Source organism: Thunnus maccoyii, chromosome 7 (genome assembly GCF_910596095.1).
Source record: "Thunnus maccoyii chromosome 7, fThuMac1.1, whole genome shotgun sequence".
Classification (NCBI taxonomy): domain Eukaryota; kingdom Metazoa; phylum Chordata; class Actinopteri; order Scombriformes; family Scombridae; genus Thunnus; species Thunnus maccoyii.
The window spans coordinates 24488603-24501123 of NC_056539.1; the positions used below are offsets into that span (position 1 = coordinate 24488603).

At 37.6% G+C, this 12521-nt stretch overlaps 1 protein-coding gene across 5 annotated transcripts in view; it reads left to right on the top strand.

Moving 5' to 3' along the window:
* The window catches only part of pde4ba (phosphodiesterase 4B, cAMP-specific a), a 190160-nt gene that overhangs the window by 121858 nt on the left and 55781 nt on the right, over nt 1–12521 (top strand). For 4 of the 5 annotated variants that reach the window (XM_042416305.1, XM_042416306.1, XM_042416307.1 and 1 more), the window contains 4 exons: nt 4153–4347; nt 6099–6135; nt 6402–6472; nt 9423–9475. In XM_042416305.1, the coding sequence (XP_042272239.1) occupies nt 4153–4347; nt 6099–6135; nt 6402–6472; nt 9423–9475 (356 nt within the window). Of the gene's footprint in view, nt 1–4152; nt 4348–6098; nt 6136–6401; nt 6473–8960; nt 9047–9422; nt 9476–12521 lie in introns of those variants that run through there. The other variant, XM_042416309.1, reaches the window with a different exon arrangement.

Sequence of the window (12521 nt, forward strand, 5' to 3'; positions counted from 1 at the left end):
GATAGATCACTGTGGGTCCTTATTTAGTCTCATAGTATTAGGCCTGTTTTTATAGGCTGATTATTTTTAAATTTGCAAAATATTTTGTGAAAAATAATTGCACATGTGATATATCGTACTATACTATACTACTGTATATGGTTAGTGTTGAAATAATTAGTTTATAAATTAATTTCTCGATCAAAAGAAAACACTTTTGATAATTGTTAAATCCATAGTCAAGAAAAGCGAACTTTGTGTGTTGCAGTTTCTAAATGGCACTGTGCTGCTTTTCTGTTTTATATAATTATTATTTGAATATTTTGGGGGTTTGGACTGTTGTTTGTCAAACAAAACAAGCAGCATGAAGACATCACCTTGCACTTTGAGAGGCTGTGATGGGCATTTTTCACTCTTTTCTGATTCTACACATCAGCTGATTGACCAGTTAAATTTCGAAAATTAACAGATTCATCAGTGATGAAAATAACTGCATGTTTCAGCCAGAGTCAACTGTTAACCACCTTTTAATGTGCAAATTCTAGAGTATCAAACTACAGGCCTCCAAAATTATTATGCTTTATTGTCTTTTACTAGTTAACTTACTGGTGAAATAAACCTTATCATGAGCTAAACTAACTTTCCACAAACAAACTTTAAAAAAATGGATCATGATTTCCTAGTGGTTATTGTACTAGATGGGTGTCCAAGTTGTCCCTACATAAACTAGACTAAGAGTCTACAGCCATGCTAGTAGCTAAACACAAAGTACAAAGTACAAAATTAAGTTTTGACCCTATGATGGTAGATGAAAAATTAACCAAAGTGACTACAGTTCATCCTGAGGGGGACATGAATGTGTGTATCAAATGTCAATTTCAATTAGGATGAATCTTCTGGAAACCCTGAATATCTGCAGAGAATCACCAAAATTATCAGGATAAAGTTTCAGGAGTACCATGTATATCTGTACCAATTTTCATTTCATTCCATCCGATAGTTGTCAAGACATTTCACAAAAAGTCAAAAATGTCAACCTTATGGTGGTCTTCCTCAAGATACAACAAATGTCTGCACAACGTTTCATGACAATAGTTCCTGAGATATTTCCGTTTAGACCAAAGTGTTGGACTGACTAAGTGACATTGACACCTCAAGGAGTCATGCTGAAAAAAAAATGAACTTGACATAGACAACACCACAGTATGAGGTCATTGTTCCTCATTATATCTCATTGTTGTTATTGTTTACACAATAGCCATCAGCGGAAAGCCATGACACGGATGTCATTTTTTTCTCCTTTTTCTGTTTGGCTTCTCGTAAATGCACAAAACACCCGTCATGACACCTGTACCCCGGCTATCTTAGCTGGCTGTAAAGACTCTCTCAAGAGGATGTGACTCAGCTCATAGTCAGAGAGGAGGTGATGTGTTGGTTTAACAGAAGTAGAAAACATGAATAGAGCACTGGTTTGAACTCCCTGACTGGTGAGATAGCTGAAAACATACCATGTGCTTTTGATAGATCACAAGTCGGGTTCAACCAGTCTATTCCCACTGCATGCACTAAAAAACAACTAAATTCTTGAGAACAGTCTTGGCATAAAAAACAGACTATTGGTCTTTTCTGTCTTGATAGAAAGCCTTTTTGGACTGATGGGTCTTGGAAGCATTTCCTGGCCCTGTGAAGATGTTAGCTTTTTGAATTTCCATTGCACTGTGAATCATCTTCATCTACAAAGTTAATAAGAAGCTTTTTATCTTTTGTTGAAGATAAAGAAAAAAAAAGACTGGACAGTTGTGACGTGTGTGTGTGTGTGTGTTTGTGTGTGTGTGTGTGTGTGTGTGTGTGTGTTGTTCTCACCTGCACTGGCTCCAGAATTAGTTGTCTCTGCACGTGACTGTAACACAAAAAGCGGTGGATTAACCTGAGGGCAGAAGCAGTCAAGCATTCAGTGCATGGTGCACAGTGCAGGCATGCATGTATACACAATACACTGTCATTTACCTTTGATCTTTTCTGTTCATTCTTTTTTTTTTACAGTATTTTTTAGTGCATCATTGTGACATGTTTATAAACTGAAATTTGAAGAGGAAATTATGCATAGAAAATGCTTTGCAGTTATTGTGCCATGTCAATAATTCAGCATAAACATACTACTGTACATAGTACTGTCTCATACTACACCAAAATGTTGTGCTGTGTGAGACAGTATAGGCTTTGCAGCGCAGATTTTTTGTAAAAAGTAAGCTGTACAGTGTCTGACTTTAAGTCATATTTTAGCTGAAAGATAATTTTACAGCTTCCCACTCTCCACTGGCTCAGAATTCTGCAGAAAACACAAGACATGATTCACACATTACACCAACTTGGGCTTCTCTCCATAACCCCTTGATCAAAATCTAACTTTTGACATACAAAGTATTACTTGGTGCGTGGACCCTATGTACCTAAAAGAGCTGTTTTGCTCTCTCACCACTGGGAGGAGCCTCTGGTTTTCAGAGCAGGGACTTCTGGGGGTTTCAAAGACAAATTGTGACAATTAAAGGTGATCCTTATTTTGATGTTGTTGTCCCTCAAATTTGTAACTATGTCCTGCAAATTCTCCTGGAAGTACATAGTATCTATTTAAAATTTACTTACCCTCTGTCAATCTGTCTGTTTTAATTTGTTTTACTGATTGCGCCTTCAGCACTGATGATGACATGATGTTTTTGTAAGACCCGGCTTCCCATCATTTCTATAAAAAAAAGACGCCATCTCTGCTTCACATCACACTTTCTCAAGGGGTAGAAAACCACAAGAAATTCCACCCATTCTTTCCCATATACTCTACAAATGATTTGCGAGAAAGCAAACTGTCGTTGGCGTTAATATTGACATAAGCCTCTAAAGCACATCGTTCATGTGCGGTGAAATAAAATACATACATAAAGCGGTAAGGCCGTCGCATTTGATGAAAATGAAAGCCTTCTACAACAGCCTTTATCACAATCTAATAAAGGAATACTGCTGCAACTAGAGACAGTTTATCAGAGCTATTACATCTGCACAGTGCCTTGTAGGTCTTTCCTTTGGAAAATCCTCTTGCTTAGATTAAGCGATTGGTTTTTCATACCAGATGTCAATACAATAAACAGAAGAGGAGCTTTGTAGAAGCAGTGATTAAAAACAATACTCAACATAACCGAATACTCAGTTCCAAAGAAATTTGTGACCTTTCCACAAACATTGGATGTTTTGTTGGAAAAAAAAAAGTTTAATATTGTGTTTTTCATTTGTTGAAGTTTGTATTGTAACCAGCACCCGCTCTCCTGGTGTGTGTTTACTATACAAAAAGAGCGGGGGATTGCCATCATGGCAGATCAAAGTCATAAAAGGGAGGGAATTACAGAAACTCAAACCTCAGTGGAAATTATGAAGAAAAATAAGTCACACGCAAGGTTTGTTTGCATCACAGCCAATAAAACTTCGCAGGGATGTCTCCTACTCTTATGCTCCCCTTTCCTCAAGATGCATTAATGAGATCCTACTTCTCCCATTCCTCCACTTTCTCCTCCTCATGGACGTAGGAGCCTCTGTCTCACTAATTCCTCTCAGTAAATGAACACTGTGCACCAAACCATGTCACTATGACCTCTCCTGCCCGGTCATGTCAAGTCTATTCATGTATATATATGTGTGTGTCTAATTACAGTATCTGTGTGAAAGCAGCTTTTCTCTTAAGGGGAAGTTGGTAGTACATGTGAAAGAATTCCCCTTCCTCTTTTATCATCCTCTGTTTTTAAATCCTAATCAAGACCGAAGAGGGCACTCAGTAATGAAAACAAAATGTTATCAGAAAAAGAGAGAGTCAGAGAGACTTCATGTTGTTTTTAAGATTTGTTAAGGTCAGAGTGGCAGCCTCCGTTGGAAAAACTTTTTGCTGAAATTGCAGGAAAGCCAAAGCACTTGCTGTAGATTAATTTCAGTGTTGAGTTTAGTTATTTATCCTTATCAAGATATTTCTGCTAACTCAAACACTGAGCATCCATAATAATGCTACCACTTGGATCCCTCAAACCTTAAAACTAGCTCCACTATTTTTTATTTCTCTCTTCTTTCACGCTATGATAGAAAAAAATGGTACAGTTTGTTAAATATCTTAAAAACTGCGTGTTTGTCTGTTTTCAGTTTCGATGTCGAGAATGGCCCATCTGCCAGCTGCAGCCCTCTGGACCCCCAGGCCTCCCCCGGCTCTGGTCTGGTCCTCCACACTAACTTCCCTGGTCATAACCAGCGCAGAGAGTCCTTCCTCTATCGCTCTGACAGTGACTATGATCTGTCACCCAAGTCCATGTCACGAAACTCCTCCATTGCCTCTGAACTGTAAGTAGAAACTCATGCAAATAAGCACAGCAGACATACACTCATTGCACAAGTATGTACATGCCTGTGTGAAGCAGGCACACACAGACAGATGTACAGTGTAAGCTTGCATACACATACATTTCTTGGAAGATAACGTATTACAGTTTAATGTATTACACATGCGCACTTGTGTTAAGTCAGTCAGAAGTTCTCAAAACACATTTTCAATAGAGCAAGATTTCTCAGGAGTATCAAGTATTTATTGCAACATGTCAAAGTGAAGTTAAAATATACTCAATTTATAATGTACTATGTCATTTTTAGGATGGCAGATATATAAACACTGTTAACTTCCCTCTTTCAGATGCACATATTCATTCTTTCATTTACTTACTACATCATTGACTCACCTTTGCCCTATATACTTAACAAGTGACTCCTAGAGTTTGGATAGTGTCTGCACTTACACTGAAACCACAACAGTGCTTAACTGTGCTGACTACTTTGCATCTATGACACTGTGTGTGTCACAGAGCAGAAAGTCAACACAGCACAGTGGGCACAGTATAATAAGAATTACATGGAGAGGGAAGTATTTTATTAATTTGACTGAGAGTAAATGAAAATGCTTCAATATCATATACATGTTTTACAGGTAATTTAAAGATTAGAGCTTAACTACAGTATGTATTATCTTGGCAATGTTGAAGGTTTTATGCTCAGATGTTTTATGGCCTAAATGTACCTAAGTTTCACATGTTAACCAGATGTTAAGGGCTCACTGTTATACTGTATACCCTGTATACTTTTCAACACTGGCATAAGCATATAAAAATAGCTGTACAGAGAGACTTACAGTTGCTACATTAGTGGAATGAGAATGTTATTTTGTGTGACATAGTTATATCTTTTATTCATTTTTTGACTATTGACTGTGAGTCTGCCTTAAAGTCAGTGAAATTACTACCACAATATTAATATGAATGTATTTTTTTAGGAAAAATCACATATGATGTTAAAATTGCATAACACCAAACAAAACTGCGCAATGCAAAATGTTAATATCCACATGTTTTCCATTTTCATTTGCACTTTAAATCATTTAAAACATACAAGCTGTTTAAAACAATAACATGATTTGATATACTGTCACTGTACAATTCTGCTAATGCACAATAATATCTAAAAATATAATTTATTTTTGATGATAGTTGTTGCGGTTTGTCTTTTAATGATGGAGGCCTAGCTCCTCTGACCTCTTATCATTAAAGTACATAACTAGATGTACAGCAGGCTGCTCCTGCACTCCTGCTCTGCCCCCCAGTGGATGATCTGGTGATAGATATGTAGTGGGTGTGGGAGTAAGTGCAGTGGTCCCTCAGTGACCACTGATGATGACTCCATCTTGTGTAACATGACAATGATTTGAAGCCCACAGGAGAGTATTTCAGTATTTTGTCTCAGTTCACAAAAACCGGTTACTTTTAGAACGTGCCATACAAGGTTACGTCTGAGGACTCCTGTTTTTGACCGGTGACCTTCCTTCCATACTCCTCTCCCTCTTTGGAGTCCATTTCTGTCAGTTAATTATAGTAATGAGACTGCCTGGGTCATGGTAGTCATTGTTGATACTTCACATATTTCCTTTTGACCAAGGCCATGCTGGCAGCAAGCACTTAGCAAACAAGTTTCACACAATAGCAAAACCTAATATATGATGTATTTGAACACTTTTCTTACTACATCTTTCTTTTTTTGTGTGTTTCCAGACATGGCGATGACCTGATCGTGACGCCTTTTGCTCAGGTAAATATTTCACTGCTCTAAAGTCTGTTATTTTTCTACATGGGGGGGACGACACAGTAGAGTACCCTAACACTGATTAAGCAAATGTAAAAATATCAACATCCAAAGCTCAGAGTTCAAACAAGCATAGCAGTAATATATAATCTTGTTCAGCTCTATATGGTCAATATACCACAACAGGTGTCTGCACTTTAAAGAAAGCAAACAAATGCTGCTAAATATAGTACAAAGGAAACTAATGATTGTCTCCCCTTTTGTCTGTCTAGGTTCTGGCAAGCCTCCGAAGTGTAAGGAATAACTTCACTGTACTGACCAATGTCCAGTGTGCCTCCAGCAAGTAAGTGTAACTGAATCAATTATTTTCTTACTAAGTGAATAGTTACTTCAGTGCTTCTGACAACATTAGGGAAACACTTATTGTACACTCTTAAATTCAGAGTAGCCAGTTTACAATAAAATATCAGCTTTGTATTTTATTATAAGCCATCGTACAGGCCTCATAAGAGTGTTATAAATAATGTTGAAATCCACTTAGAGACAAACTTGGGATTGTTATGTTTTTAGATTCCTCGCTGGCTGTGGGACAAATGTTTTTTTAAAGATTACTCTTAAATATTAATATAAAAATCAAAAAGATTACTCTTAAACATTATTATAAAGATCAAAAAGATTATATAATAAAAACTTTATGAAGTAAAACTTTTAAGTGGAAATACATAAAACTCTACTACATACTTCTGCATAATGATTTAGCTTTTTCTTCACTCTTAAAAGCACAGATAATCTCAGGCTGCAGTTCCATAATTTAACCACAAGGTGGAAGTATTGCACTTTAAACAGACTGAGGTGTGAGGTGTGACATGTGATGCTGCAGCTCCCAGCTTCCCACCATTCACAGTTGAGCAGCTAAAGTAGTCCAGCAAACACATCACATCACATGCTTTGAACAAAGACACAACATTAAAATCCTCATGTGGACTTTAAAACAGAGCTTTGATTTAATAACTAACTGAAAGTAACTTTATATCCATCATTTGTCTTTTGCCTCTTGAGAAACTAAAGAATAGCTTCCTTCTATGTGACAGTCAATTAAAATGCTCTACAAGGAATTGCTCTGTTGTGGTGAAGCGTGCAGGCACACACACACACACAAACGCACACACATACACATACACTACTCACACAGATGGAAGGCCTCATTGGTATGCATTTAAAGTATTTGTTGTCCCCACTGCATTTATTCTGCACTACTTCAGTGGTCACTGAATCATATTATTTTCTTATATATAATGAGTAGGACTAAAAAATAAAAATAAACATGTCTCATAGACTGAAGAATATACATGGTTTACTCAAACTGAACCCAAACTTTACAAATCATTTGAACAGTGCAGTGATAACATGTGTTATTATAGGCCTCTTGTAGTCAGTTTTTTTTTTAAAAATAGTTTAATTCTGGTTATGGTGCATGTTATAAGCAACACTCTCCTTTTCTGTAGTTTTATCTAACTTTTGCAATCCAGTGCCCTTCTGTTTCTTCCAATATTTCATCATTGTTGTTTTCAAAGTAAGGCTGTTTCCAAGGTTTCACATCATTACAGTCCAGTTTGACGACAAAAAGTCTAATGAAAGCAATATAATTCTTTAAGAGACTGCAGATGCAGATACATAGGAAATGTGTATGTAGGGCACCTTTTCCTCTATTCTTCACTGTGTTGGCTTATGTGTACGTGAGTCATTTTCTAAGGATGCTAAGAGCTTTCTCCTTTTGCTGTATGTACAAGCACTCAGTTTGCTGTTTATGTGTGGGTGAATGTAGGTCAGACAGGCTTCAGGTATTCAATGCAGCAAAGACTGAACACATAAGCATGCTGGCATGGACACGGATGTTAATGCACACACATACTGAATTAATTTCACACACAAGATCAGTCAGATAATCAATGAGTGCCTGCTGAAAGGAAATTTGCCATTACAATGTTAGCTCTTCTCCCCTGTTGCTGTGACTCTCTCTCTCTCTCACAGACACAAACACAGATCCTGCTCAGTCTTTTGTTCCTTTAAGATATTAACTGTTTACTTGAATTAATGCTTTCATGTTTATTTTTTTAGCACTGAGAACATTACATCCACCAGTGCCAGCATTTATAGCCTCGGCTAGTTTGCAACACTTGTCTTTTGATGTGCCTGTACACAAATACACACCGCTCAACAAGAAACATACAACCATAAAACATAGAAACAACAAACTGTAATGTAGTCAGTCGTTTATTGCAATGATAACACACAATTTAGTTAGGTGGTGTGATTCTGGCTCATGTGATGCTCTGGAAAACATTTCAGCAAGCTTGATACAGAATGTCACTGAGCTCACAAACCCACATCCCGTTGAGATACATATTATTTGATGAACATGAACATACTGGAGTTCAATTGCTGAAAGCAGAATAACTAAACTGAGAACCAAATGTTTGTAAGGATTGCCTAGTGTTAAGATAGGACATGGACATATTGTATATGACTGGATGTTATATGGAACATATGTGACTATGAAGCAACTTCTGTGCTCGCCTGAACTACTAAAACGTTCAACTACATTGAAAATACCATTTTGGGAAATTCGCATATTTGTTCTTGACAAGAGTTAGATGAGAAGAAATTCTCACATCTGTACAGTAAATGTGAATCTACCAGCCAGCAGCAAGTTAGCTTAGCTCATCATAAAGACTGGAAACATGAGGAAACAGCTAGCCTGGCTCTGTCCAAAGGTAACAAAATCGCCCCTAAAACTCACAAAACTCAACTATTAAAAATGGCAAATTGCTGTTTTCATTTTGCTCATGTGCCATGCTAGTATTTCTTGGCCAGGTGCTGCCTACCAACCTCACGGTGACGACAAGACTCCAGGAAGGTAAACTGACAGGCAGATTTTATAACCTTTGGACAAAGCTATGCTAGTAGTTTCCCTCTGTTTCCAGTCTTTGTGCTAAGCTAAGCTAACCAGCTGCTGGCAGTAGCTTAATATTAATATATATGCATGTTTCCCAAAATGTCAAACTATTCCTTTAAGTTCTGTGGGTATGGAGTTCCACAGAAAGAAGTCTGTCATATTTAAAGGGGCAGTTCCACCAAATTACTGACCCTATAAACTTACACAAGTGAGAAAAGGTTTTTTGTAATTTGAGTGAGCTGACCCTTTGAAGATGAAGATCACATTATGTACGTACTGTAGGGTGTTTTCCATTTGTAACATCTTTCTTTTTTCTCTCTGTCCTTCCTTCTTTCAGGAGGTCTCCTGCAGCCACGACTCAGCCCCCAATCACCAGAGTTTGTCTCCCAGGTAAGACACTGAGAGGAATGTCCTGCTACGTGTTTGACTTTTGTAAAGCTGCGTGAAGAACACGTCTTTCTTTATCTATCTGGTTTATGTCTGGCTCAAACATTTTTCTGTCTCCATGTCTTTTTCATTTTTCCTTGTTCTCATTATTGCCTCCTCCTCCCTCGCGCTCGCGTACGTGACGACTTTCACTTTTTACGCCATTCGTCTCCAGCTCCAACATTGTAGTCCAGACTATTTTGTCATCAAGCTCATTAACCTTGTTCAAACACAATTGAACTGGTAGTTCAGAAAAACACACACACACACTAACACACACACACACACACAGTCACACACACACAGTAGGTCTATTAAACCAGCTCACTCAAAGATAACAAAGATAACGGCAAACCTCCCTCTTTTTCTTTGATCATATTTGATTTTAAGCAGCTGTGTGTGTGTGTGTGTGTGTGTGTGTGTGTGTGTGTGTGTGTGTGTGTGTGTGTGTGTGTGTGTGTGTGTATGTATGTCATAGGCTACTTTCGGGAACAAATGTCTGACTAAAGACCAGTAAATTGGGTATGGCTTGTCCAACTGGGGACAAAAGCCATGTCCCCAAGCTGATTTTTGGGTCAGTGGTTATGGTTAGGGTTAGGGTAAGTCTCCAGGAAATGAATGTAAGTCTATGTCATGTTCCCAAAAGTGACCTAAGTAAACGTAAGTGTGTGCGTTTGTGTGTGTGCGTGTGTGTGTGTGTGTGTGTGTGTGTGTGTGTGTGTGTATGTGTGTTTGTGTGTACACGTCTACACCAGTAAGAGGCAGTGTGAGTACGTGTGTGCATGCACGCAGACATGCAAGTTTGTGTGTGTGTGTGTGTCTGTGTTTTTGCAAAGTTGATTTTACTTGTGAATATTTTTCTTTTTGAATTTATTTTTCTTTTTTAGTGTAATAGTTGGATCTGTGTCCGCTCGCTGGCTCAGCCAAGGCCATTTGCTACACACACATACACTCATACACAGAGAAACGTAACAAGGTGAATGTGGTTGTGCTTATACTCTATGTGAAATTGAATCTACATATACAAATAGTGCATTTTTGCGTGTTCTGTGTGTGTGTGAACACAGTGAATTGAGAGGGAATGAGGGGGCTTTCCTTCCCAATGTGAGCCACAACAATAATGAAAATGACATTGTCATAACTAAAATGAATAGAAATATTAATAATCATTATGTATGAATATGTAAAATTAACATATAATAGATTTTCAGAACAAATATGTCACAAGAAAATAAATCTCACTTCACAAATCTATCCTTCTTTCAGTCTGCTGATTTGAGCTGCACCACTCAAGAGAATAAAATGGTGCATTCATCATGACAGAGCGATGTATCTTTAAATAATCTCAAATTCTTATACTTGTGTTTATTTTCCAATCAGCAGCACATGAACGTACAGCCAGGCATTTCACTGTGACATCAGAGCTCACCTCACAGCCTGCAGCTACACCTTCCTGGCAACTTGCAGAGACCTCACTGTTAAAACTATGCAGAGCTGAAATCTAAGCCCATGCAAACTGTACCGGTGTTTTAAAGCGATACTACACCCAGAATCTGTCTTTTTTTAAATTTCAAGCATTCACCTCCTGTAGACCTGAATGGTGGTTATTAAAAGTGTGTACTCACATAATTAAATATGAAGAACTTTTCTATGTTAGAAAACAAAGTAACAAATCCTGCTGCTTGTAGAAACTTCTCATATTCATGCTGACCATCCATTTTTCTCACTGTCCGTGCATATGCTCAGTACTTTATGTCACAAACACACAGGTTATCCAACATATGGTTAACCCCTGCCTTTCACTTTCTTTGTGAACAAACCAAAAACAGAAGAGAAAGAGAATATTGTGTTTATGTTGCAAGACTATTATTTTAGTTTTTAATGAGACATGACTTAATTTAAATGCAACAAGAGTTTGCACACTGTGTAATAAACACTGAAAGTGGCATAACTTGTCATGAGATTAGAAGTAGAATTTTGCACGTGACTAATAAAAATGTGTATAGCATGCATGCTTCTGTTTTTTATTGACTATCAATTCTAAGAAGCGGTGCTAAAAATCTCCTCATTCTTTGAGAAAACAAAGTATGAGAGCTTTAACCTCATATCAGTAGACAGATGTTCCCACACTCTGCACAGATAATTGAAAACAGTGTCACCATCATGTCTCTATTGTGTAAAGAGAGACAGAGATGAGCATGTGAAACCGAGAACAGAGAGCGTAGTTAACCATCAAATACCAAACATTTTTTACATAAAACCAACTCGGGCCAGAAAGAACATCAAAGAAAAAGTAGTGAAATGAAGCCTCAGTCAGTTCAGCCAAGATAACAGTGTTTTCTTTTTCATAAAAAACAAGTGTAGAGGTTTTTTTTCATATGTTATAGCGCATTTAGTCATTTCCAACAAAATTACTGCATGTGTCCCTTGCTGTATTTATTAAAAAAACACACCCACACAAGTTTCATTCTCCTTATGTTCATACTGTCGGCATCGACTATGAAGACTTGAATCAAATCTCATACTGTTGATGTACTGTTATTTGTTTTAACTGCTTTCATTTATCACCCAAAAATAATCCAGAGAAAGGAGAAATAAAAACATGAAGAAAAAGACGACTTAATATTAAAATCTTTAGGTTTATGTTGTTGAAAAGGAAACAACAGTCTGTGTGTGTGTGTGTGTGTGTGTGTGCGCATGTGTATGTGTGGTGAGAATAACCACCAGTTAACACAATGATATATGTGATCAAGTATTTCGGTCTATGATGGTATTTTAACTTTGCTGTGCAATTTTGCAATTGTGGATTGACAAGGTGTCTGATTTGAATGACTGTTTATCATGGCTCATATGCATCACTGTGAGTAATATGTGTGTGTGTGTCTGTGTCTGTGTGTGTGCTGCGGGGAGGTGTTCCTGTGGCTCTGATTGACGTCAGCATGCCTGTATGTGGCTTCTGTTGACTTCCTGTCAAAGCAGATGGACTGAGTTTTCACTTCCTCCTTCAGAA